This window comes from Oncorhynchus masou, chromosome 12 (assembly GCF_036934945.1).
Source record: "Oncorhynchus masou masou isolate Uvic2021 chromosome 12, UVic_Omas_1.1, whole genome shotgun sequence".
Classification (NCBI taxonomy): domain Eukaryota; kingdom Metazoa; phylum Chordata; class Actinopteri; order Salmoniformes; family Salmonidae; genus Oncorhynchus; species Oncorhynchus masou.
Genome location: NC_088223.1, coordinates 51,574,490 through 51,602,392, shown reverse-complemented (window position 1 = coordinate 51,602,392; position 27,903 = coordinate 51,574,490). Strand labels below are relative to the sequence as shown.

The window sequence follows — 27,903 nt, the reverse complement described above, 5'->3', positions numbered from 1 at the left end:
TTAAGATGCAACAACATACACATCACACCATACATTATTGTTTGAAGGTTTATTAAATGGTACATCTTATGCTAATGACCCATGCACAATGTTTACAATAGTTCAATTTTTTAAATTAACTGCTATGCTGCTTTAGTTAGAAATAAGACACACTACAGTAGGTTTGAACTGTTCAAATGTGTTCTCTTTTAACCTGATTTCCTAAATCCCTGGTTGCTTAGTCTAAGTAAAAATCTTGCCTTCTTTTGGTGCATTATTTATCAAAACACAATACAGTCCAAGTGGAACCAATGACTGACCACTCACATCTGTGCATATACACACCGAAATAAACTTAATTTGGACAACACAGCATCCTGCAAGTCACGAAAGGTTTTGTCCTTGACTTGTAGCAATCAAAGTCACCAATCTAAGACACAAATGATACCAATCTAAGACACAAATGATACCAGCTCAGAGGTTGAGGGATCATGCATAGCTCATTACTTTGTAGATCAAGGAAGAAAAGATACCACAAAACTTGCAATGCATGGGTTCATGGCAATCTGGATTATAATGAGGAACGTTATTGTACAGATTCTTTGTTGACTTTTGAGTTGCAGTACTATTTGACCTGGGTTCAAGTATTATGGCACACATGCCACAAAGCCAATCACACAGCATGTTGGAAACATACACTATGACAACAAGCTCGAGACTCTTGGGAGTTAATCATGTCCAGGGAGATACGAGCTAGCCTGAGGCATCCACAGCCAGAATTGAAAACTGTAGACTTTTCAGTGGAACACTCTAATTGAATGATCAGTGCATACTAAACTACATTAGGTGGATTCAGAGCAATATGAAACTTTCAATCCTAAGAGGAACAATACTGCAATAGCAAAGGCAACTTACTGATATGATATTCTACATCTGTATATGTGGGGTCTTTCACTATAAAACAAATGTTTAAGGAGAGGACATCACCAGTCTGTGCTTCTATCCAACTACAGAATAAAAGCTTTTGTTTTCAAATGAGATTTAACGAGCCTAGCTAACTACTTCAGATCATAACAGGCAGTCAAGAGTCAATTACTTCATGGGCACTTCCTTTCATTGAGACACACACACACACCCACTTTTCAGTAACCACACAAACAACTGCTCTAAGCGATACATGGCATGACACAGATATCTATGACTATCATTACGATATTATTTGACAAGTATAGTAAATCTATTAATATTACTGTCACTTAAGTTCCATTGTCCAAGGCTATGAGGATATAATGTATTATAGGAGAAGGTTGAAGGTTAATGGACATTCAAGGTTGGAGACCAACAAAGGGAGGGTCAAAACTACATTCAGAGTGCCTTCTCTCTCTCATCTCAAGAGGTGCAGAGACTTCCATCCTCAATAACATCAGATAACGCAGATCATTTCCCTCTGCTCCTTCCATCATGGCTTGCCAGTCCAGGGTTCTGAAATTTAAAAAGTCATCATAAGATTGTGTGTTTGAGAGAAGCTACCCACTGGGCACAAACTGGTTGAATAAACGTTGTTTGAACCAAATTTGTCAATGTATTGTGACTCGGACTCCACATGGAAAATACATTGGATTGGAAAAAAGTCCTCAACTGTTGTTTTGAGGGTGAAATTTCAACCACAGGATATCATCATGGTAACCAAATTTCAATGTAGACAAACCATGTATAAAATATGATGGATTTGTACCATTAAAACAATATCAGATCTCCAACGTTATATCCACTATCAGAATATAAACTATAGGCTGGGCAGCACCTCCTACTGGAGAATTGATCTACCTACAGCTAACCTTTAGTCTAGCCACCCAGGGCCTATATAGCATTTGCAAAGTCATCAAAAGTTATGGTCTCAATTCAACCCAGAATTCAACAAAAAAAATCAACAATATAATAGGCCCAGGATTTCAAGCTCTGGTTGATTTCAAATGTCATGATTGGTTGACAACACAACCAAATATCAACTTTCAAGGAGTTACAGTATATTCTGCTTGAATAGTTCCATCTGCCACTGACTTAGTCTGGCTTCAGTTCAATTTTGTCTCCATTATACAACCAAAAATAAAAGTTAAAGAATATATTTTTTTCTACAATTTGTAGACAAATTGGAATTAAAGCAAGACTAAGTGAGTGGCAGATGGAAGTATCCAAGCAGAAGAAAATATCGACATTTGAAGGAGATTTTGGTTGCATTGACAACCAAACACAATATAACTTTTGAAATACAATAAATAGCCTATTAGCTTGTCTACAAGTTAGCAAATGATATGTTGGATTCACACCTCTAAAGTTAGAGAATGGGATTAAGCCAGCAGCTCAGATGTACCTATGGCTAGTCCTATCTCCTTTAAAATGTTTATATTTGGTTGCATTGTCAAGCAAACACAATTCACTATTACTTTTATAATACAGTAAGTAGTCTAGAGTAAATGCTCTTTTACAAACTAATGTAAAATTCAACCATTAAACAAGTAACAGATCCATGGCCACATGGAGTTTACTGTAACTATAGATGTCTTCGTATGTAATCATAAGTGTGCTAGTTCAATATAGCAAGTATAGGTCATAGCAGGTCTGTGGATATGTTCACAATTGCTGTAACAATCTGCGCAGAGTCTCAAACGCCATTGATCACTTGCACGATGTACTTCTAATGTATTCTCAACTGCAATCCAGGTAATTTGGTTCTGCTATTAGATGAAGCACAGTGATAACACAATCTGTTGCATAAATAAACAAAATATCTGACATTTTATTCCCAGTAGAACTTTGCTGTGCTTTTAGATGGTTGAAAGCTTAGTGGTGACACATTGGAAATTCCACTAACTTTTGGCAGTCTTTTTGAGCGGGTGAAAATAGGTTGTAATCTCATTAAGCAACGTCTCAACCAAATATTACCCAATTTTCCACCTTGAAATGACGTGATGTGCCCAGCGTGCAGTGCAAGCACTTGAGATGCCAGCGTGAGAGAGGTATTGTGGCAACCTGAGCGGTGTGTATTTTAACATGTGAGCGTAAGATATTATTCTCATTCTCACATGCATTTTTATGTACCTGGCAACTGGATGTTGTGCTTGTATGAGGATGGAGGATGAGCTTGGAATCGGCGCCGGGACTGCAGAGCCCGTCGATCAGGTTCTTGTTGCAGTCTCCTAGGCTGTCCACGTGGGAGAGTTTGGGGTAGGCCACATGACCCGTCAGGTCCAGCAAATCTTCCAGGGCTCGGGTATTACTCATGGCGTTTTCCTGGACCTCATTGACTGGGGAGAACTCTGGGATGGAGATAAGTTCCTCCTTGGAAACTGGGCTGAGAGGGGAAGAGGGAGCAACATTTGTGAATATCATAATGGTTATTCCACCGAACGAATACTACCTTGACCATATCTGTACATCTATGGGGCATGCGGTCCTTGGGTAATCAAGGGCGGATATGAGGGGAGTAATTTATTATGCAAATTGTTAAATGCGAAGCCATTTTTTACTATCAATATTCCTCAGGGTATGAGAAAAGGCTGTGGTAAAGCTAAGGGTCCAAATAGGACTCTGATGAGACAATATCACTAATACTCTAAGAATAACAAACATAGATGTGGTAAAGAGGTCATTGGAACTCGACAAAAGCAATGGAAATGCCATGGAAACACATGGGGGAAAGATCCCAAACGTCCTCATCGCCCCCCAGCTATTGTTTATGTGTATTTCACACTAAGTTGAGGTAAAAATATGAGTATAATTATTGTATGGATGTCAACCCCAATACATGTTCATGTCACCATCACCATTACGCATTAAAAAAAACAGTGATCTGGGTCAACAGCATCAATGCAACAGTATAACTTTACGTCTGTTCCCTCGCCCATACCCGGGCTCAAACCAGGGACCCTCTGCACACAGACAACAGTCACCCACGAAGCATCATTACCCATCGCTCCACAAAAGCCGCGGCCCTTGCAGAGCAAGGGGAACCACTACTGCAAGGTCTCAGAGCAAGTGACGTCACCGATTGAAATGCTATTAGCGCGCACCACCGCTAACTAGCTAGCCATTTCACATCTGTTACACTAGCACTCCTAGCAGCTGGTACGAACAGGTGTTTGCATTTATCAATCACTTCTTCTAAACCTGAAAAGGGACAACTTACAAATGTTATGCAGAAAAAACAAACAAGTATCCAAATCTGACTTTAGTAACCCCATCGTGGGCCTGTTACAATACATCAATCATGACGGATTTGTACAAATATCCACTTTGCTAGATCAGTTTTGTTGACTGTGTGCCAATCCGGCATCCTTCTCTCACCCACGGTATGCTTTCCATATACCTCTTTCTCGCATTTATAGCTAGGTTCCTGGCATGGTGGGCAATGTGTTTGTAACTGTTCATACTAACCAGTACCCCTAGAATGTATTGGTTGCACATCATGCATTCCTGTAGATAGAAATGGCCTTGCTCTGATGGCTTACCTGACCTCCATGGACTGCACCTCATCATACGCCCCACGGCTCTTCACATCCAGAAGCTCCAGGTTGATGAGTGGAGGTGGGGGTAGGCCCACTGGTAGGAGTGCCAAGGACAGTTTGTTGGTCTGCACCCCTTGTCCGATAGTCTGTGTGGTCAACGTCACGTTTACTTGAGTACTCTCCTCGGTTTTGTGCTGAGCAGTGGCTTGGCTGCTCACCTTGGTACCCTCCTGTTTCTTCACCAGTACATTCGCTTGTGCATTCTCCTGCTTGATCACGTGGGAAGGGACCTTTCCCTTCACTAAGACACTCTCTTGCTTGAGAGCCTGGGCTGAACCCTGTCCATTTACTTGTTGAGCGTTCTGTCCCTTTTCCAGAATATTCTTCAGTGGGGTCACCTGATCAGTGGCTTGCCCCTTCACCAGGGCACTGTCCTGCTTGTTGACGCAGGCAGCGGCCTGCCCATTAACCTGAGACTCAGCTTTTGGGTTTTCATGAACATTCACCTGAGCATTCGTTTCAACGTTCATCTTTGAGTTAATCTGCATATCCCCTGTAGAGAACAGAAATATCACATTGCACAGGACTATTCCCCGAGAAAGAGCACCACATGACCTGGCCAAGGATGGCTGAAATTAAAGAGATGCTAATTACACACAAATCCCATGCCTCCTCTAAAATCATGTCAGGCTATTTAAGCGACCTACTGTATCTCACTGCGACAAAAGCATTGTCACATTAGTTAAGTCCATGGCCCTAACCCTAACCTATATGCACCACTTTGGGAAACATTTCATGAGCTACCTTTGCGAGCCAGAGTGGCTTCCAATTTCAAGTAGACAGGCATATTTGCTAATGTCCTCTGTTCTACATGAGCAAACAAAATAAAGAAATACATATGGGTCCTTCTCTTTAATTGCAATACATTTTCTAAATATATAAAGTTACATGCTGAGGGCTGCATTGTGGCAGGGACAGAGGAGTTATAAAATAGCCAAAGACCTTGAATGGATGGCCTTGAATACAATCTAGGATGCCGAGTGAATCTGATCCTCTCCTGAGGACAGGTATTGGAAAACCACTGCTACATCACAGCCATGCAGGAGTCCCCTATATTGGTGGAAAAGTACTGGGATCGCTCACCCACCAGACTACCCACTGCTGCCACTGGGTGGGACTCGTACATTTATACATTCATAGTGTCTTTCCTGCTGGGGTGAGCAGGCAGGCAGAGTATCAGTGGGTGAATGGGTCACCTACCTGGTGGTGAGACCGGTTGAGTCTCCACCTGCCCCTCCTCCTGCTTCAATATGGAACACAGATGGAGGCAACATCTATTATTCCACAGCAAATAAGAGGACAATTATGTATAGTATTGTGCGATTAAGACCTGCGGTAATCAGGACGCATAAACCAGTGTATCAACAATGATACAATTTAATCATGATAATGATCACAACATAGATATGAAAACAAAAGCTCTTGGGGGAGGGGGGGGGGGGTACAAGCCGCAAAGTGTATCCTGTATTGGTATGCAATACCTGACAAGATCACACAACATCACGTGGGTAATATAGGAGTCAGCAGGTCTCTTTGCTTGAGGCGTGCAGAGCTATGAGAACGGCAGGCATCTCTACAGTACCTTCATCTCTTCCTGGTTCTCATCGCTCTTCCTGGTTCTCTTCATTATCTCCTCAATTCTCTGTGGAGACGTAGCAACATACAGACTTTGATATATACTGAGAGCTATAGGCTGGGTATCAGATATACTGATTAATTCAATAATAATTGAATTTGGAGTCATAAAAACCTTCTTCCTCAGCTGTCTCTCCTCCTCCTCTTGCAGCTTCAGCATCTCTCTCTCCTGACGCTGACTCTCTGCATCCTTCTGAGCCTGAAACTCGCCCTCTTCCTTCTGTATTGATAAAGACGCAGGATTTATGCTTGGAATAATGTAAGACATGTACTGTGCATATACACAACGTTACACACAAACATGCACATGCACCAGAGAAACATATCACCATACATACAGTGACCGCCCCCCCCCACTGTGACCCCTGACCTCTCTGTCCATCTGGACCTGTAGCTCCTTCTCCCGGACCTCCCTTTGCCGCTTCTCCTCTTCCACTCTCTTCCTGCGGAGGTCCTCCTGTCTGCTCTTCTCCTCCTCCTGTCGTGCCCGCTCCTCTGCCTTTCTCCTCCTCAGCTGCTCCGCCTTCAGACTGAGTGACACAGACAGACATGATGACTTACAGTATACCCTCTCAGTCACAGACACGGACAAGCAGACACCATCGATGCATCATGTACAGGCACACAGAGAGACACGGTGACACACAGTTTCCTTACCGTTCCTTCTCCTCCCGCTCACAATGTTGTTTCTCCTCCAACTCCTTCTGCACCCTGGCCAAACGCCTACGCTCCGCTAGCAGTCTGGATGCTTCCTCTGCGTTTGTCGTCCCGGCAACTCCTTTCCCTGTTGTTGTCACTGGCGATGGCTCTGTCACAAGGACAACGGCAGACATCAGTGTGCATTGAAACAGGTGCCCAATGCACTGATAGGTATACTTAATGATTGACATACACAAAACGATTGGTAAACAGTAGAGTTTCACCTGTGCTCTTATCTGCATTCAGTTCACTGCTGGTGGACTTTGGCATCTTCTTATCTGGGGTGTCTATTTTGGAGGCTTTCTTATCAGATGTGTCAGTCATAGAGTCCTTTCTTTCAGAAATCTCACCTTTTAAGTTAATACCGGGGGTCTCAGTTTTGGGGAATCTCTTTTCTGGGGTCTCAGTTTTGGCCAGTTTTTTTTCAGGGTTGTCTGCTTGGGGAGACTTCTCAGGACTCTGGATATCAGACATACTTTTCACAGGGGTTTCTGGCTTGGAGACATTTCTGTCATTGATGTTGTTGTGACTTTTGGCTTCTTCAACATGTCCATCCTCCTTGTTGCCATCGGGAACCGGGGTGGTGGGTCTGTGCCTGATGGAAGAGGGGTGGTACTGGCGCACAGTGCAGGGAGACTGAGTACGGCTCTTAGGCAGCAACCTACAACCAGAAGGACATTATTATCCTCTGTCATAGTAACTAGGACATACCACATGGATACAGCAGCAGGACAGCGAGTCTTACTTGGGGGTGGCGGGGGAGGCTGAGCGTCTGGTGTACATGGCTGGGGATTCTGCTCTTCTCACGGAGGAGCCTGTCGCTGGGGAGCCAGTCCTTCTCTCTCTGCGTAACCTCTCTTTCTGAAAGCACACACAAGATAATGTGTTTGTTTCCGGATGTAATCATGCCAACATGGCCCTACCAACTGCTAGCAGGGTTCTGCACTGGTGTACGTAAGACAAGTCTGACCTTAGGGGTTTGAGGGGTTGAGCGAGATCCTGCTGGTGACTCCTCTGGAGAGCCCTGGAGCCTCCGTCGATCAACCCGGCTTGGCGAGCCCCGATAGGGTGACCTGTGGGGACTGCAGGGAGCTGCACAACGACAGGCATCAGAGGTCAGAGGTCAAAATAATAATAATCAAGTGAAGTAGTATTGTAGTCAAAGGAGATACAAAGTAGTAATTCTATGTTTTTAGATCAATACCCACAGTATAGGTATGGAGGACATTAACAATACTATCAATTGTTTAAATCAAATCATACAAACTATTTTGTCTTTCACATGTTTATTCGTGGCAAGTTGGAGTGATGTGCGGCATGAGCACACATTTTAATTAACTAGGCAAGTCAGTGAAGAACAAATTCTTATTTTACAATGACGGCCTACCCCGGCCAAACCCTCCCCTAACCCGGACCATGCTGGGCATTGTGCGCCGCCCTATGGGACTCCCGATCACAACCGGTTGTGATACAGCCCGGGATCAAACCAGGGTCTGTAGTGATGCCTCTAGCACCAAGACGCAGTGCCTTAGACCGCTGCGCCACCCGGGAGCCTACAATAAAATCACAAATAGTAAATAAAATTGCATGTAGAAAAAAAACCAAAAACATCCAGACACGCTGTTGATGCCCAAAACGTTTATGCTGACGCAACATTTCCTCTGCCATATTATCAGAGGTGGAGCAGCGGGAACTCGCACGTAAACCTTGTTGCTTTACCTTTTTTATTTTACTCAGGCATTTACCCACCGGAAAAAGGGATTGAAAGTATAGGGAGCGTTACTTTACTTCTTGCGGACGGCAATCTGTGTTTATCCACCTATTTTTGTTTTACCACTACATATAAGACATGCCCAACTAAGCAACACTTTTGCAAGTATCTTAGCATGTAGGCATTTCTTCTCCTTGGCACGCCAAAACATTATAGACAGCAGTCCCGCCAGGAAACACGCATATCTACACCCTCAGACACACGTTCACAAAAGCCAGACCTTGACATAAAGTGGATAGACAAGTGTCTATCTGCAGAACTACAAACGCTGTCATGCATTCCCTAGTCTCTGCATCACCAATGATAAAAGTTTCTAGGGGCTATTACCTGTCTGGAAATATTTACTGCCAATGTGCAAAACAATTGTCAGTCCAGATGTATTCTCTAGGTGTTACCTGTGCATCGGTGGCAGGGCAGATGGAGGTCTGCTGCACTGTGGCACCTGGCCATAGAGGAGTGAGTGTGGGTAAAGAGGCGGTGGACCATCAGGTTCTCCACAGAGTTCAGGTGACAACGCTGGGCTGATGGAGGGGTCAGGGGTCAATGGAGGTGTTGGGAAGAGGGGACGGAGATGAGGATGACAAACAAAACAACGTATGACCATGAGGGACGTGAGACAGATAAATGAAGGTGCAAGAATCACACGGGGAGGAGGAGCGGGATAAGAATACTAGTTCAAGTCTAGTGAGTACAACCGGAGAATGGAAAGGATGTAGGGTGGGTTTGCCTCAAAAAATATTTTGACACTGACAATGATAGCTATTAGCAGTGGTGGTGGTGAGTAGCAGATGCAGCAGTCGTAGTGTACAGGGTAGTAGTAGTAGTACTAGTGGTGATACAACGAGGAGTAGTAGTAGTACTAGTGGTGATACTATGAGGAGTAGTAGTAGTGCTAGTGGTGATACTACATAGGAGTAGTAGTAGTAGTAGTAGTGGTGATACAACGAGGAGTAGTAGTAGTAGTACTAGTGGTGATACAACCGAGGAGTAGTAGTAGTACTAGTGGTGATACAACGAGGAGTAGTAGTAGTACTAGTGGTGATACTATGAGGAGTAGTAGTAGTGCTAGTGGTGATACTACATAGGAGTAGTAGTAGTAGTAGTGATACAACGAGGAGTAGTAGTAGTACTAGTGGTGATACAACCGAGGAGTAGTAGTAGTACTAGTGGTGATACTATGAGGAGTAGTAGTAGTGCTAGTGGTGATACTACATAGGAGTAGTAGTAGTAGTAGTAGTGGTGATACAACGAGGAGTAGTAGTAGTAGTACTAGTGGTGATACTAACGAGGAGGAGTAGTAGTACTAGTGGTGATACTATGAGGAGTAGTAGTAGTGCTAGTGGTGATACTACATAGGAGTAGTAGTAGTAGTAGTAGTGGTGATACAACGAGGAGTAGTAGTAGTACTAGTGGTGATACAACCGAGGAGTAGTAGTAGTACTAGTGGTGATACAACCGAGGAGTAGTAGTAGGGGTAGTAGTAGTAGTACTAGTAGTAGTAGTGATACTAACGAGGAGTAGTAGTAGTACTAGTGGTGATACTACATGGAGTAGGTGTAGTACTAGTGGTGATACTACCGAGTAGTAGTACTAGTGGTGATACTACATGGAGTAGGAGTAGTACTAGTGGTGATACTAACGAGGAGGAGTAGTAGTAGTACTAGTGGTGATACTAACAAGGAGTAGTAGTAGTAGTACTAGTGGTGATACTAATGGGAAGGAGTAGTAGTAGTAGTGGTGATACTAACAAGGAGGAGTAGTAGTAGTAGTAGTAGTAGTGGCGATACTAACGAGTAGTAGTACTAGTGGTGATACTAATGGGAAGGAGTAGGAGTAGTACTAGTGGTGATACTAACGGGGAGTAGTAGTAGTAGTACTAGTAGTGATACTACAATGAGTAGTTGTAGTAGCACCTAGTGGTGATACTACAGAGTAGTAGTAGTACTAGTGGTGATACTACAGTAGTAGTAGTAGTAGTAGTACTAGTGGTGATACTAACGGGGAGGAGTAGTAGTACTAGTGGTGTTACTACAGAGGAGTAGTAGTAGTAGTACTAGTGGTGATACTAACAAGGAGTAGTAGTACTAGTGGTGATACTAACGAGTAGTAGTACTAGTGGTGATACTAATGGGGAGTAGAAGTAGTAGTACTAGTGGTGATACTAACGGGGAGGAGTAGTAGTAGTACTAGTGGTGTACTAGGAGTGATACTACAGAGGAGTAGTAGTAGTATTTGTGGTGATACTAACAAGGAGTAGTAGTACTTGTGGTGATACTAACGAGGAGTAGTAGTAGTAGTAGTCTACTAGTGGTGATACTAACGAGGAAGTAGTACTAGTGGTGATACTAACGAGGAGTAGTGGTAGTAGTAACTAGTGGTGATACTAACGAGTAGTAGTACTAGTGGTGATACTAACGAGTAGTAGTACTAGTGGTGATACTAACGAGTAGTAGTACTAGTGGTGATACTAACAAGAAGGAGTAGTAGTAGTAGTACTAGTAGTGATACTAACGAGGAGGAGTAGTAGTAGTACTAGTGGTGATACTAACGAGGAGTAGTAGTACTAGTGGTGATACTAACGTGGTAGTAGTACTAGTGGTGATACTAATGGGTAGTAGTAGTAGTAGTACTAGTGGTGATACTAACCGGGGAGGAGTAGTAGTAGTACTAGTGGTGATACAACGAGGAGTAGTAGTAGTACTAGTGGTGATACTATGAGGAGTAGAGTGCTAGTGGTGATACTACATAGGAGTAGTAGTAGTAGTAGTGGTGATACTACAACGAGGAGTAGTAGTAGTACTAGTGGTGATACAACAAGGAGTAGTAGTAGTACTAGTGGTGATACAACGGGAAGGAGTAGTAGTAGTACTAGTGGTGATACTATGAGGAGTAGTAGTAGTGCTAGTGGTGATACTACATAGTAGTAGTAGTAGTAGTGATACAACGAGGAGTAGTAGTTGTACTAGTGGTGATACTAAAGGGGAGTAGTAGTAGTAGTGGTGATACTAATGAGGAGTAGTAGTAGTACTAGTGGTGTTACAAATGAGGAGTAGTAGTGCTAGTGGTGATACTAACAAGTAGTAGCAGTAGTAGTACTAGTGGTGATACTAACGGGGAGTAGTAGTAGTACTAGTGGTGATACTAAGAGGAGTAGTAGTAGTACTAGTGGTGATACTACAGAGGAGTAGTAGTAGTACTAGTGGTGATACTAACGAGGAGTAGTAGTAGTACTAGTGGTGATACAACCGAGGAGTAGTAGTAGTACTAGTGGTGATACAACCGAGGAGTAGTAGTAGTGATACTAACGGGGAGTAGTAGTAGTAGTACTAGTGGTGATACTACAGAGTAGTAGAAGTAGTGATAATAACGAGGAGTAGTAGTAGTACTAGTGGTGATACTACATGGAGTAGGTGTAGTACTAGTGGTGATACTACCGAGGAGTAGTAGTACTAGTGGTGATACTACATGGAGTAGGAGTAGTACTAGTGGTGATACTAACAAGGAGTAGTAGTAGTAGTAGTACTAGAGGTGATACTAACGAGGAGTAGTAGTAGTAGTAGTACTAGTGGTGATACTAACGGGGAGGAGTAGTAGTACTAGTGGTGATACTAACAAGGAGTAGTAGTAGTAGTAGTACTAGTGGTGATACTAACGGGGAGGAGTAGTAGTACTAGTGGTGATACTAACAAGGAGTAGTAGTAGTAGTACTAGTGGTGATACTAACGGGAGTAGTAGTAGTAGTACTAGTGGTGATACTACAGTGGATACATGTAGTAGCACCTAGTGGTGATACTACAGAGTAGTAGTAGTACTAGTGGTGATACTACAAGTAGTAGCAGTAGTAGTACTAGTGGTGATACTAACGGGGAGGAGTAGTAGTACTAGTGGTGTACTAGGAGTGATACTACAGAGTAGTAGTAGTAGTAGTAGTACTTGTGGTGATACTAACAAGGAGTAGTAGTACTAGTGGTGATACTAACGGGGAAGAGTAGTAGTCGTAGTACTAGTGGTGATACTAACGGGTAGTAGTAGTAGTAGTACTAGTGGTGATACTAACAGGGAGTAGTAGTAGTAGTAGTACTAGTGGTGTACTAGGAGTGATACTACAGAGGAGTAGTAGTAGTATTTGTGGTGATACTAACAAGGAGTAGTAGTACTAGTGGTGATACTAACGAGGAGTAGTAGTAGTAGTACTTAGTGGTGATACTAACGAGTAGTAGTACTAGTGGTGATACTAACGAGTAGTAGTACTAGTGGTGATACTAACGAGTAGTAGTACTAGTGGTGATACTAACGAGTAGTAGTACTAGTGGTGATACTAACGAGTAGTAGTACTAGTGGTGATACTAACCTCGTAGTAGTACTAGTGGTGATACTAACAGTAGTAGTACTAGTGGTGATACTAGCAGTAGTACTAGTGGTGATACTAATGAGTAGTAGTACTAGTGGTGATACTAACGAGTAGTAGTACTAGTGGTGATACTAACAAGAAGGAGTAGTAGTAGTAGTACTAGTAGTGATACTAACGAGGAGGAGTAGTAGTAGTACTAGTGGTGATACTAACGAGGAGTAGTAGTAGTAGTACTAGTGGTGATACTAACGGGGAGGAGTAGTAATACTAGTGATACTAACAAGGAGTAGTAGTGGTGATAGTGGTGATACTAACAAGTAGTAGCAGTAGTAGTACTAGTGGTGATACTAACGGGGAGGAGTAGTAGTACTAGTGGTGTACTAGGAGTGATACTACAGAGGAGTAGTAGTAGTAGTAGTAGTACTAGTGGTGATACTATGAGGAGTAGTAGTAGTGCTAGTGGTGATACTACATAGGAGTAGTAGTAGTAGTAGTAGTGGTGATACAACGAGGAGTAGTAGTAGTAGTACTAGTGGTGATACAACCGAGGAGTAGTAGTAGTACTAGTGGTGATACAACCGAGGAGTAGTAGTAGTACTAGTGGTGATACTAACGAGGAGGAGTAGTAGTACTAGTGGTGATACAACCGAGGAGTAGTAGTAGTACTAGTGGTGATACTACAGAGGAGTAGTAGTAGTACTAGTGGTGATAATACGAGGAGGAGGAGTAGTACTAGTGGTGATACTAACGAGGAGTAGTTGTAGTAGTACCTAGTGGTGATACTACAGAGGAGTAGTAGTACTAGTGGTGATACTAACGGGGAGTAGTAGTAGTACTAGTGGTGATACTACAGCGGAGTAGTAGTAGTAGTAGTAGTACTAGTGGTGATACTAGCGGAGTAGTAGTAGTAGTAGTAGTAGTAGTAGTAGTAGTAGTAGTAGTAGTAGTAGTAGTAGTAGTACTAGTGGTGATACTAACAAGGAGGAGGAGTAGTACTAGTGGTGATACTAACGAGGAGTAGTTGTAGTAGTACTAGTGGTGATACTACAGAGGAGTAGTAGTACTAGTGGTGATACTAACGGGGAGTAGTAGTAGTACTAGTGGTGATACTACAGCGGAGTAGTAGTAGTTGTAGTAGTAGTAGTAGTAGTACCTAGTGGTGATACTACAGAGGAGTAGTAGTATAGGTGGTGATACTACAGAGTAGTAGTAGTAGTAGTAGTACTAGTGGTGATACTACAGAGGAGTAGTAGTACTAGTGGTGACACTAACGAGGAGTAGTAGTAGTAGTACTAGTGGTGATACTAACGAGGAGTAGTAGTAGTACTAGTGGTGATACTAACACTAGGGGTGATACTAACAAGGAGGAGTAGTAGTCCTAGTGGTGATACTAACGAGGAGTAGTAGTAGTACTAGTGGTGATACTAACGAGGAGGAGGAGTAGTAGTACTAGTGGTGATACTACAAGGAGTAGTAGTAGTAGTAGTGGTGATAATACGAGGAGGAGGAGTAGTACTAGTGGTGATACTAACGGGGAGGAGTAGTAGTAGTACTAGTGGTGATACCAGCGAGGAGTAGTAGTAGTACTAGTGGTGATACTAACGAGTAGTAGTAGTAGTAGTAGTAGTAGTAGTAGTAGTAGTACTAGTGGTGATACTACAGAGGAGTAGTAGTACTAGTGGTGACACTAACGAGGAGTAGTAGTAGTAGTACCTAGTGGTGATACTACGAGGAGTAGTAGTAGTACTAGTGGTGATACTAACGAGTAGTAGTAGTACTAGGGGTGATACTAACGAGGAGGAGTAGTAGTACTAGTTGTGATACTACGTGGAGTAGTAGTAGTACTAGTGGTGATACTACAAGGAGTAGTAGTAGTACTAGTGGTCATAATACGAGGAGGAGGAGTAGTACTAGTGGTGATACTACAGAGGAGTAGTAGTACTAGTGGTGATACTACAGCGGATAGTAGTAGTAGTAGTAGTAGTAGTAGTACTAGTGGTGATACTAACGGGGAGTAGTAGTAGTACTAGTGGTGATAGTACAGCGGAGTAGTAGTAGTAGTAGTAGTAGTAGTAGTAGTAGTACTACTAGTGGTGATACTACAGAGGAGTAGTAGTACTAGTGGTGACACTAACGAGGAGTAGTAGTAGTAGTACCTAGTGGTGATACTACGAGGAGTAGTAGTAGTACTAGGGGTGATACTAACGAGGAGGAGTAGTAGTACTAGTTGTGATACTACGTGGAGTAGTAGTAGTACTAGTGGTGATACTAACGAGGAGGAGTAGTAGTACTAGTGGTGTTACTAGTGAGGAGTAGTAGTAGTAGTACTAGTGGTGATACTAACGAGGAGGAGGAGTAGTACTAGTGGTGATACTAACGGGGAGTAGTAGTAGTAGTACTAGTGGTGATACTAACGAGGAGTAGTGGTAGTACTAGAGGTGATACTACAGAGGAGTAGTAGTAGTACTAGTGGTGATACTAACGAGGAGTAGTAGTACTAGTGGTGACACTAACGAGGAGTAGTAGTAGTAGTACTAGTGGTGATACTAACGAGTAGTAGTAGTAGTAGTACTAGTGGTGATACTACAGAGGAGTAGTAGTAGTACTAGTGGTGATACTACGAGGAGTAGTAGTAGTACTAGGGGTGATACTAACGAGGAGGAGTAGTAGTACTAGTTGTGATACTACGTGGAGTAGTAGTAGTACTAGTGGTGATACTACAAGGAGTAGTAGTAGTACTAGTGGTCATAATACGAGGAGGAGGAGTAGTACTAGTGGTGATACTAACGAGGAGTAGTTGTAGTAGTACTAGTGGTGATACTACAGAGGAGTAGTAGTACTAGTGGTGATACTAACGGGGAGTAGTAGTAGTACTAGTGGTGATACTACAGCGGAGTAGTAGTAGTACTAGTGGTGATACTACAGCGGAGTAGTAGTAGTAGTAGTAGTAGTAGTAGTAGTAGTAGTAGTAGTAGTAGTAGTGGTGATAATACGAGGAGGAGGAGTAGTACTAGTGGTGATACTAACGAGGAGTAGTTGTAGTAGTACTAGTGGTGATACTACAGAGGAGTAGTAGTACTAGTGGTGATACTAACGGGGAGTAGTAGTAGTACTAGTGGTGATACTACAGCGGAGTAGTAGTAGTACTAGTGGTGATACTACAGCGGAGTAGTAGTAGTAGTAGTAGTAGTAGTAGTAGTAGTAGTAGTACTACTAGTGGTGATACTACAGAGGAGTAGTAGTACTAGTGGTGACACTAACGAGGAGTAGTAGTAGTAGTACTAGTGGTGATACTACGAGGAGTAGTAGTAGTACTAGTGGTGATACTAACGAGTAGTAGTAGTACTAGGGGTGAAACTAACGAGGAGGAGTAGTAGTACTAGTGGTGATACTACGAGGAGTAGTAGTAGTACTAGTGGTGATACTAACGAGGAGGAGGAGTAGTAGTACTAGTGGTGATACTACAAGGAGTAGTAGTAGTACTAGTGGTGATACTAACGAGGAGGAGGAGTAGTACTAGTGGTGATACTAACGGGGAGAAGTAGTAGTAGTACTAGTGGTGATACTAACGAGGAGTAGTTGTAGTAGTACCTAGTGGTGATACTACAGAGGAGTAGTAGTACTAGTGGTGATGCTAACGGGGAGTACTAGTAGTACTAGTGGTGATACTACAGCGGAGTAGTAGTAGTAGTAGTAGTACTAGTGGTGATACTACAGAGGAGTAGTAGTATTAGTGGTGATACTACAGATAGTAGTAGTAGTAGTAGTAGTACTAGTGGTGATACTACGAGGAGTAGTAGTAGTACTAGTGGTGATAATACGAGGAGGAGGAGTAGTACTAGTGGTGGTGATACTACGAGGAGTAGTAGTAGTACTAGTGGTGATACTAACGAGGAGGAGGAGTAGTAGTAGTAGTACTAGTGGTGATACTAATAGAAGAAGTAGTAGTAGTACTAGTGGTGATATTAACGAGGAGGAGGAGGAGTAGTACTAGTGGTGATACTAACGAGGAGGAGGAGTAGTAGTAGTAGTACTAGTGGTGATACTAATAGAAGAAGTAGTAGTACTTTATCAAATTGGAGGGCTACCTGTTCCTGTGCATGTTGAATGCAAATACTGCTCATCACTTCATTATTATTTGGTTGTTTTCACTCATGGGGATGGGATGGGCTCTCTGAAACAAAAAAAAATAACACTAAGTATTTGTATGGGTGAGATAGAGATTGGTAAGATGCATAAAAGCACTGAGAATGTCCAACCTCAACCAGAGTGTTTTGACTGAGTGACATATGCCTTCAAGGAGGGAGAGGAGGTTTCAAACAATGAAAAGGAGGAAGTGAAGTGGTGTACATGTCCCCTGTTCCTTGGCTCTTTGTGTACTGTAAATTCCCTAGTGCCTGTCATTTCCTAATGGATATCTTCTTCGATCTGAATCCCAAAACCCTACACCTCTATTTTCATCCAAATGCTTTCTCTTTTTCGACCCGGGATCGACTTGGAAGTACCAAAATACAACTAAGACATCAAGATACCCAAGCTGAGCACACACGTCAAAAATGTATAAAAAGCAGCAATTACACAAGGTCAATGTGCACTTCGTACAATAGTACTTGTACAAGGTACACATTGACTTTTCACACATATCATCATGCTTTCTGATTCAGTTGTTGCACATGCATTCTGGGAAATATACATAAAATATTTGAGTTGGCATGACATTTCCTCTCAAGCCAAACTGCCATGAGAGCAGTGGTCATTGTGGGGTGGAGAGAAGGAGGGGGCAGGGGATTGGTGGACCGAATGGGAGGGGTTCATAACATTACCGGATTCGCTGGCAGCAGGAAGGGGGGCGGCGAGTTCATGGGGAAAGGTGGAGGCAAGGAGAGGGGCATTCTCACAGTCTCCTATAGGCAGCAGGCGGAGCAGAGCAGAGAGAGCATAGCGTTATGATCAGTGCAGCTACTTGTGTCTTTACCTGATGACCCCCTGATACACCTCTGCACCCAGCAGGGCGCTCCTGTAGACAACTGGGGAGGTAAACCCATGCAGCAAGGCTGGAGGCAATGAGCAGGCCAGGGAGAAAGGCTCTCTCTCTCTCACATACACACCTTTGTCCTCCATATATCCCTCTATGACCCAATCCAAATCACACATACAGTACATAAGTCATAAACATATTCAGAAAACTGCATGAAAATCAGCGTTCTAGGTTTTGAACACGTTTTTGTATCTCAGTCCTCCATCCCCCCACCTCCATCATAATCCTGAAACTGCAACAACCCTGGGGAGTGCCCCAGGATAGAAGCCATCAATAATGCCCTGAAGCAGTAACCAGTATGTTGTCAATTTTAAAACTGTCTGGTTTGCTCCCCTCGGGGTTGACTGGACTGATGACTATTTCCATGGTTTACGACAGGTCTGGGACAGGCTGACACAGAGACATCCCTGTCTGACCTTGAGTTTCGATTCGAAGGGCAGAGGAGCCATCAGCTAGCAGCAGCTTCCCCCCAAAATACCTATCATGTGTTAGTATATCTGATGGACTACTTGTGTGATTTGTATCTGACAGAGAGCAACACCAAATGTGTATCCTATCACTTTAGAAGCCAGAAGGGACATGCCAAATTGAATTATCCTCGAACATGCATTGCTGTCCCTTCCAAAAGTCCCTCCCTCCCTCCATTCCTCGCACCATTCCTCCTTCCAGTCACAGCTTCATCATTCACATCTCATTGCACCCTCATCTCCAGCTCCCCGTTGTGGGCTCACCCTGTGCTCCTCCAGGTCCGCCCCATGTCCAGCGTTTGGGCCTCTGCTCCAGCTGCAGGCTGCGTTCCAGGGAGCGTTTCATCAGAGCCTCCAGCCGCTCCTGGTTGTGCCGTTCCAGGACCGGGAAGACAAGGGACTCTGTCACTGAGCTGCTCCCCTGGCCACACAAGGACCAGGCTAGTTGCTCCATGACCACAACCTCTCCTCTGACACAGCACGGTACAGTCTTAACAGAGCAGGCAGATACAGACCACAGCTGCTTGGGACTCCACCCCTCCGATCATACACCCAAGCAGACACAAAGAGACACTCTGACACATTCAGTTTCGCAGCAGCAACAGTATTGACAGGTTGGAGAATAGCTCCCCTTTCCTTTATCTGATACCCCCCCCCCTTTATTTTTCTGGATGCCTGTTCTACTCAGACTTCCCAGAGTAAAATATCTTCCTTCCAAGCTAGTTAACCCTTCCCCACCCACAGTTTTGCCATTGAACACAGCCCAACAGAGCAGGAGACAAAGCCATCTGGTGGGTGATCAACCATTGCCAACATCTCTCCATTTAAATGTGCTCCATCTTTTCCTCCTATCTACATCCCTGCTCTTCCTTTTTATTTCTTCCTATCGAAACACATAAAAGATGTGGACATGTATCGGCAAATGGAACTACACACAGATGGAGCCAGCACAATAACAAAATTATTATTATTATAATATTATTATTATACAGAATGACCAAGCACGGGTGACCAAACTTCCAAAGTTTTTAAAAATACATCTTAAATGAGTACCACAGAAAAGAAAATATGACATTAGCCACACCCCATAGGCTCCTCCAGAATTCCTATTGGTCTAAAATGACATCACCCAGAGGATATAATCCATTTAATGGGAACACACACATGCATAGATAATCAATCTGTGTGAGATGGATGGCCAAGGGAAATGCTGTGTCATCCAAAACATGTCACAAAAATCCTCATTGTGCATACACTTACGAGAGCAGACAAAAATGATAAATCAAGTTATTTCACGTAACCTTATTAGACCAAATTAAGTCTTTCTTGAAAGGTTAAACGGTGAAATCAATGTAGGCTACAAATCCTAACAATAAATGGCCTTAGAAAGTGGCAGTGTGTGACATGGTTTAAAAAGACATATCTGTGGATAACTTTGTGCTCAGCAGATAGCTTGGGACCCATCGAGGAATTGAGGGCAATGACAAAACAGGATTAGGATCCGATTAAGAAAATGGAATGACATAGATATTCATTAAAGAGTCTGATGAGGTTCCTAAGATTTACATATAGACCAACACCAGCATTCCCAGAAGCCAGTGTTGACTGGTGTGCAGGGTGGGAAGGACTAATCTAGAAGGGGAGGGTGGGGTTGCAAATCTAATATCTGATTGGAAGGCAACGTTAAGTACAGAGCATAGTGTAATTAATGAACCACAGGATTTTAGTAAATTAAAGAGCATATGTCCCTGCTTATCTTTTAGAATAGGCTGTTGCTGTACTTGCCCACACATACAATCAAAAACAGTACATCCAAACGGTACAATAAACATACAAACTTTTTACTGAAACTGAACTGGAGGTGAAAAAGCTGTCTGAGTGTGAGGACAGAGGGTGACTACATCATGCACTGGAGACGAAGGAATCTGAATATAGATGTAGTGCAGGGTTCCCCAACTGGCGGCCCGCGAGCCGAATATGGCCCACGGGTGATCTTATTTGGCAACCCAATTTTGGATAAGAGCGTCTGCTAAATGACTTAAATGTAAATGTAAATAGAGGGAAAAAATATCTAATAATAATAATATATATATATATATATATATGAAAAAAATTGTTCCGCGTCTGACTCTAGTTGATGATCCCTAATGTAGTGGCTAAGTGATGAGTCTGACCTTCTCCTCCTCCAGCCTCTGCCTCCTCTTTTCCTCCACAGCAGCTCTGCGGACCTCCTCTCTCTGTCTCTGCTCCTCCAGCTTCCTCCAGCGTTCCTCCACCGTACGCTCATACTGCAGCTGAGCCCGCCGCTCTTTCTCCCTGATTGCCTGCTCTCGCACAGCTGGAAACACCAACCAACACATTCAGATCACGACCCTCTAAAACACCATTATAACAACCCACAACAATTCCAGAGCTTTGCTTCCTTAAACTGCACATTTACTGGCTGCCGGTTCTATAGGGCAAAATTAGAGCATTTTTGCTAACCTGCTACAATACAAATACTGGTTTCAATAAGAAGTGATTTCCATCAGTCTCAATACTTGAAAGAAAATGTCAGGAACATCACTTACCTAGACCTTTATCTCTCTCCTCACGTCTCTCTTTGGCTAAACGCATCCGGTCATCTGTCCTCAGATACCCTTCCACGTCTGAGATTTTGGGATATAAAGATCAACACAGAGAAATAGACAAGCTAGACAGAAACAGAGCAAGGAGAGACATTCCAAAGAGATAGTGAGGGAGAGATGTGTTTATAGAGAGGACCCAGTAAGGGAGAGATGTGTTTATAGAGAGGACCCAGTGAGGGAGAGGTGTGTTTATAGAGAGAACCCAGTGAGGGAGAGATGTCTTTATAGAGAGGACGCAGTGAGGGAGAGATGTGTGTATAGAGAGGACCCAGTGAGGGAGAGATGTGTGTATAGAGATGACCCAGTGAGGGAGAGATGTGTTTATAGAGAGGACCCAGTGAGGGAGAGATGTGTTTATAGAGAGCCCAGGACCCAGTGAGCCCAGGACCCAGAGAAGGGGAGATATGTTTATAGAGAGGACCAAGTGAGGGAGAGATGTGCAGGGGAGCGAACAACCACAGTGGGGGTGGGACTTACACTGTTTACCTGCATGATTGTTAGTGTTGTTGCCTGGCAGAAGTAAAGTGGAGGGGAGCCCATTGAGCTGGGGCCTCTTCTCTGTGACCGAGGGTGGGCTCAGCACCTCATCTGACATAGGAGAGACAACAGTCCCCACATTTTATCAGCAGAGGAAGGCAGTGCTGTACATAGCACTGAACTGCAGTACTACTTTGAGACTGCAGAGGGAGACAGTGCCATGCTCTTTGTTCAGTGAGCGTAAAGTTCTGAGGGTAAAACGATCCCAGCCAGGGCAGTAGATAACGTAAAAGGTTGGATTGCCAAGCAATCCAAGGATGGACTGTGTATGTGCTATGTTTTAAGGTGTCCCAGCAAAAAATCTATTTAAATGTGATCAGTTGTATGATAATTACTAAAGCAAAAGGATCTTGCCTTTGCCAGAAATTGCACTCTAAAATATGATTTTAGGCCAGTTCACATTATAAACATTTAATTGTGCTTTTATTGTGGTCACTGTAGGAATCTTGAAAAACATCTTCTTGGAAAAAAAAAGTGTCCTTAAAAAAAAAGTAATCCTTAAAATTATAAAATGACTCAATAAAATGACTCCCCTTGACACGCAAGTACCAAAGAATTCAAATCTACCCAATTCTGCCATGGTAAATTGTGATTGTTGTAATTATGGAAGTAATTCTCTGAAGTATCTTTCCAATTCAGATAAGCGCCAAAGTCAATCCTTTTAAAATGTTAAGAGTGTGGGTGAGCCATCGGCATCTTACTGTGTTTCGCAGCTAGGCTCCCTGGATAGAGTGCCACACGGGCTGGGGAGCCATGGCCGTTGCTTTGGGATCTCTTCTCTGCAACTGATGGTTGAGTCAATCCTTTGGCGGGAGAAAGAGGCAAACACATGAAGAAGAAAAAATTTGAAGACAGGTAAATACAGTGGGGCAAAAAAGTATTTAGTCAGCCACCAATTGTGCAAGTTCTCCCACTTAAAAAGATGAGATAGGCCTGTAATTTTCATCATAGGTACACTTCAACAATGACAGACAAAATTAGAAAATAAAAATCCAGAAAATCACATTGTAGGATTTTTAATGAATTTATTTGCAAATTATGGTGGAAAATAAGTATTTGGTCAATAACAAAAGTTTCTCAATACTTTGTTATATACCCTTTGTTGGCAATGACAGAGGTCAAACGTTTCTGTAAGTCTTCATAAGGTTTTCACACACTGTTTCTGGTATTTTGGTCCATTCCTCCATGCAGATCACCTCTAGAGCAGTGATGTTTTGGGGATGTTGCTGGGCAACACGGACTTTCAACTCGCTCCAAAGATTTTCTATGGGGTTGAGATCTGGAGACTGGCTAGGCCACTCCAGGACTTTGAAATGCTTCTTACGAAGCCACTCCTTTTGTTGCCCGGGCGGTGTGTTTGGGATCATTGTCATGCTGAAAGACCCAGCCATGTTTCATCTTCAATGCCCTTGCTGATGGAAGGAGGTTTTCACTCAAAATCTCACGATACATGGCCCCATTCATTCTTTCCTTTACACGGATCAGTCGTCCTGGTCCCTTTGCAGAACAACAGCCCCAAAGCATTTTTTTTTTAACCTTTATTTTACTAGGCAAGTCAGTTAAGAACAAATTCTTATTTTCAATGACGGCCTAGGAACACTGGGTTAACTGTCTGTTCAGGGGCAGAACGACAGATTTGTACCTTGTCAGCTCGGGGATTTGATTTTGCAACCTTTCGTTTACTAGTCCAACGCTCTAACCACTAGGCTACCGTGCCGCGTGATGTTTCCACCCCCATGTTTCACAGTAGGTATGGTGTTCTTTGGATGCAACTCAGCATTCTTTATCCTCCAAACACAACGAGTTGAGTTTTTACCAAAAAGTTATATTTTGGTTTCATCTGACCATATGACATTCTCCCAATCTTCTTCTGGATCATCCGAATGCTCTCTAGCAAACTTCAGACGGGCCTGGACATGTACTGGCTTAAGCAGGGGGACACATCTGGCACTGCAGGATTTGAGTCCCTGGCGGCGTAGTGTGTTACTGATGGTAGGCTTTGTTACTTTGGTCCCAGCTCTCTGCAGGTCATTCACTAGGTCCCCCCGTGTGTTTCTGGGATTTTTGCTCACCGTTCTTGTGATCCTTTTGACCCCACGGGGTGAGATCTTGCGTGGGAGCCCCAGATTGGAGGGAGATTATCAGTGGTCTTGTATGTCTTCCATTTCCTAATAATTGCTCCCACAGTTGATTTCTTCAAACCAAGCTGCTTACCTATTGCAGATTCAGTCTTCCCAGACTGCTGCAGGTCTACAATTTTGTTTCTGGTGTCCTTTGACAGCTCTTTGGTCTTGGCCATAGTGGAGTTTGGAGTGTGAATGTTTGAGGTTGTGGACAGGTGTCTTTTATACTGATAACAAGTTCAAACAGGTGCCATTAATACAGGTAACGAGTGGAGGACAGAGGAGCCTCTTAAAGAAGAAGTTACAGGTCTGTGAGAGCCAGAAATCTTGCTTGTTTGTAGGTGACCAAATACTTATTTTCCACCATAATATGCAAATAAATTCATTAAAAATCCTACAATGTGATTTTCTGGAATTTTTTTCTCTCATTTTGTCTGTCATCGTTGAAGTGTACCTATGATGACAATTACAGGTATATCTCATCTTTTTAAGTGGGAGAACTTGCAGAATTGGTGGCTGACTAAATACTTTTTTGCCCCACTGTAAATCTAGGATAGATGGCAGCCAGGCCATTGATTTATTCTGGACTAGATTAAACACAGCAGCCATAATCTGGCCCTGTTACTTCTGCATCACTCACCAAAATCTAAAACAGCTCCCAGTCAAGGAGCGACCCATCAAATCACAACATTGGGTTGTACTAGGAAACTAGGAACTAACCTAGGAAGTGAGGGGTCCTTTTCCAGACCCAGAGTAAGCCTATTAATTAGAAAGCACTTTTGATTGGGACTCTCCATATCCTGTTTTTAGAGTAGGCTATAGACTTATATGGCCAGGACCGGCCGTACAGGTAGGCTACTAACACCTGTCACATGTCTTTAACCATTGATGAAAGGCCTGTGACGTTGTGTGCTGGTGAGAATCCATGTTTAATGCCCCTCTTTAAATATGTTTCCACTCCATAACAATAAGGCCTCAAAACCCAGATGCAGCTATATGCTTTTGATCATCCCTAAATTCAAGGCTACATTCTGGACTTTTTGAGTACAAATCACACTTTTTTGCTCACATTGGTACCAACCAAGTTTATTACAGTTGTGTTCTTATTTCTATTAAAATATAGTTGTCACTTCTTGCAACTGTGGAGCAGTAATAGTTAAGCAATTAATAAGGTGATGGGTCAGGTCATAGGTCAGGTTTAAATGATAAAGTAAATCTCAATGTGACTTGGATTTAAAGGGAATAGCGTCGAGACTGGTACCCCAAAAAATAGGGTGGAAACTCTCTCACCCATGTTAACATCGATCTACTGCTTTTTTAACTTTAATAGTACATGTAAGAAGAATCAAATCAAATAAGGTTCTACTTTCATGTACTACTAAACAGTTTACCTAGACGATTTACTGTAAAAAAAAAATGTTTTTACTGTAATCGTAATGAATGCATAAATGAATGGATCAATAAAATTAATTGAGGGGAGATGGGATTTGTATTCCACAGTATATTACTGCAATGACATGGGATTGGTGCAAGCAGGTTGGCTACTATAGGTAATGTGTTTACATGTTACAGAATATCAATGAATATTGTGTTTTATATCACGTACACTTCCAGAGGTATTAACAAAGGCTTCCAAACTGGCAGCACCGGAAGGGCAAAATAATGGGGCACCACTTTATTTTATCTTCATTTAACTAGGCAAGTCAGGTAAGAACAAATTCTTATTTACAATAACGGCCTACTCCGGCCAAACCTCAATGATGCTGGGCCAATTGTGCGCCCGCCCTACCACATACCAGTTAAATTGGTATGGTTTAAAAAGTTTAAGGTTTTCGGCACTTCAAGAATCAGGTATTCTACTGTATTCTGTGTGATAGAATAACAGTACCATTCAAAATACAGCAATTACTTCCCCGTTCACCATTACTTCCCAAAATGTACCATCATTTACAGTATGCTGCGATAAAACTTTTCACCGTATTTTCCTGTTGATAATACTCCAAATTACAATATGAATTACAGTTGTTACAGTGTAGTGATAGTGACGCACAAGTCAGATCTGTTTGAAACATCGCCATCTCCTGGCCGCATTTACCCACCAGATTCAGTAGCTTGAACCCCCCCATCCCCCAAAATAAAACATTTTCATTATGGTTTTTATTTTAGTTAGTTTTGGAGTTAAAGATTTTTCAAACGGGTTTATTAATTATTTTATTTCAGTTTACTAAATCGTTTTTTCATGATTGGTTTTCGTTTCCATTTTAGTTTACTATAATAACTTTGGTACCAGCGACAGAAAAACATCCTTGGACACCGACATCTAGGTTATGCGGGTTAAAAATAGAACAAAACATATAAATACGCGAAATGTAGCCTTTGACAGAGCCAATCAATTTGGCAATTAAAAAGGTGCGTGTTGTCGTTCTGCATCTTGATGATTTAACAACTAGGCTATTCAGCTTTTATTTAGACAGCTGGCCATAAAAGCAAACAATACAAATGGCCTCGGCTCGGCTTGATTAAAGCCTATGCTAGAGGATGAAGTGAAATGCACAATTTGAGGTAACAGAAATGTCATAGCAAAAAAAAAAATATGAAGAGGAACATTGGATATTGTTAACAATAGACCGTTCGTCTTTTACCCAGTTTACCTGTCAAGGCACCACTGGATGCTGCATTGACTGCCGTCTCCGCCATCTTCGTAGTCACCGGCGGATGCCACCAAACGTATGTATGAAATGTCGTAAAAACCCCGCAGCGAAAGGCTCCAAATCAAGTCTAGGGAAACAGCATCGCCAGCTTCTACATTCAGGCGCAGGAGGAGAACATAGGCTACTATATCAGGGGATGTAAGGCCTATCCGTTTTCCACTGCCTCAGCAATCAATATGTATGCTCGCCCGGAATGCTAACGGTGCACAGGCGGTCAGGAGAGCAGGAGGGTATTCGGATGAATGCGGTTACTGAATGAGACCATAGGCTACTATTAAGTTTGCTATTTTGAAGGTAACGTGTGATCGTAGCTGATATCCTCGGTTAACTGTTGGCAGACGGAGAGAAAATGATGCGCTCCAGTTCAGGGCGTACTGGATGGAAATGATGAATATTCGACAGCGCAGCAGCGCTTCGCCCGCCGGTGTGCCGAAAATCTCTTCCCTGCCAGAATCCCCCCCCCCCTTTCTAGTTTCCTTAATTTTGTAGCAAACATCAGATTCAAGTACTTTCTATAGAACAAACTTCGTCAGGATCGGCAACCGAAATTAATAAAGAATGTATGTGTGTTATATTAAACAGAGGGAATAAAATGTTGTCAAGCAATAAACATGTCAGAACAACTATGGCTGAATTATTATCCTTACACTTTCAAAAATACTAGTCGAATAAGACATGGGAGAGATGACGAATTTTGGCAAAGATATTTATTTATAGACTAATACAAATCAGTAGCGGATTTAGCATCTTGCGGGCGCTGGGGGAGGGGGGAGTCGCCCAGGGCGCCATACAAGCTACAACTGCCACATCCACTTGAGACAAATAGCCAAACCGAAAACTGCATCATTGATGGAAGAACCAACTGTAGCCTAATTCAATTCATGAAGTCAAAACTAAGTATTGAATTGCGTTCAATAGCTTTAAACGTTGCCATTAAATAACTATACTGAACAAAAATAAACATGTCAAGTGTTGGTCCCATGTTTCATGAGCTGAAATAAAATATCCCAGAAATGTTCCATATGCACAAAAAGCTTATTTCTCTAGAATGTTGTGTGCAAATTTGTTTACAACCCTGTTAATGAACATTTCTCATTTGCCAAGATAATCCATCCACCTGACAGGTGTGGCATATCAAGAAACTGATTAAACGTAATGATCATACTACAGGTGCACCTTGTGTTGGGGACAATAAAAGGCCACTCTAAAATGTGCAGTTGTCACACAACACAATGCCACAGATGTCTCAAGTTTTGAGGGAGCGTACAGTTGGCATGCTGACTGCAGGAATGTCCAAAAGAGCTGTTGCCAGAGAATTTAATGTTAATTTCTCTACCATAAGCTGCCAGCAACGTTGTTTTAGAGAATTTGGCAGTACGTCCCAACAGGCCTCACAACCG

At 42.7% G+C, this 27,903-nt stretch overlaps 2 protein-coding genes across 4 annotated transcripts in view; one reads left to right on the top strand and one right to left on the bottom strand.

The window, feature by feature from the left end:
* LOC135550349 (palmitoyltransferase ZDHHC20-B-like) overlaps nt 1-27,903 on the top strand; it is a 319,193-nt gene that overhangs the window by 188,136 nt on the left and 103,154 nt on the right. The gene's annotated exons all lie outside the window — the stretch shown is intronic.
* On the bottom strand, nt 41-26,936 carry LOC135550340 (MAP7 domain-containing protein 2-like). 3 transcript variants are annotated; one of them, XM_064981030.1, is made up of 18 exons: nt 26,444-26,936; nt 22,371-22,472; nt 21,610-21,720; nt 21,076-21,153; nt 20,680-20,843; nt 18,770-18,869; nt 17,824-17,904; nt 7,849-7,970; nt 7,624-7,739; nt 7,103-7,539; nt 6,837-6,987; nt 6,550-6,709; nt 6,295-6,399; nt 6,127-6,186; nt 5,745-5,787; nt 4,488-5,037; nt 3,079-3,331; nt 41-1,461 (listed from the first exon to the last, which is right to left on the bottom strand). In XM_064981030.1, the coding sequence occupies exons 1-18, from the start codon at nt 26,487-26,489 to the stop codon at nt 1,417-1,419; spliced, it is 2,724 nt and encodes a 907-aa protein (XP_064837102.1). In that variant the 5' UTR covers nt 26,490-26,936; the 3' UTR covers nt 41-1,416. The 3 variants fall into 3 exon arrangements, with proteins under 3 accessions (XP_064837102.1, XP_064837103.1, XP_064837105.1); XM_064981031.1 differs by having other exon boundaries at nt 21,619-21,720; XM_064981033.1 differs by lacking the exon at nt 17,824-17,904.

What these genes read in the sequence shown, in the direction of transcription:
- LOC135550340 (XM_064981030.1), bottom strand. Translation starts at nt 26,489, where the DNA reads ATGGCGGAGACGGCAGTCAATGCAGCATCCAGTGGTGCCTTGACAG. An exon ending in TCCTGCTGCCAGCGAATCCG is followed by an intron (nt 7,971 to 17,823) that starts GTAATGTTATGA and finishes GTCGTTGTGCAG; the next exon opens with CTCCCTGCAGTCCCCACAGG. An exon ending in AGAACCAGGAAGAGATGAAG is followed by an intron (nt 5,788 to 6,126) that starts GTACTGTAGAGA and finishes TCCATATTGAAG; the next exon opens with CAGGAGGAGGGGCAGGTGGA.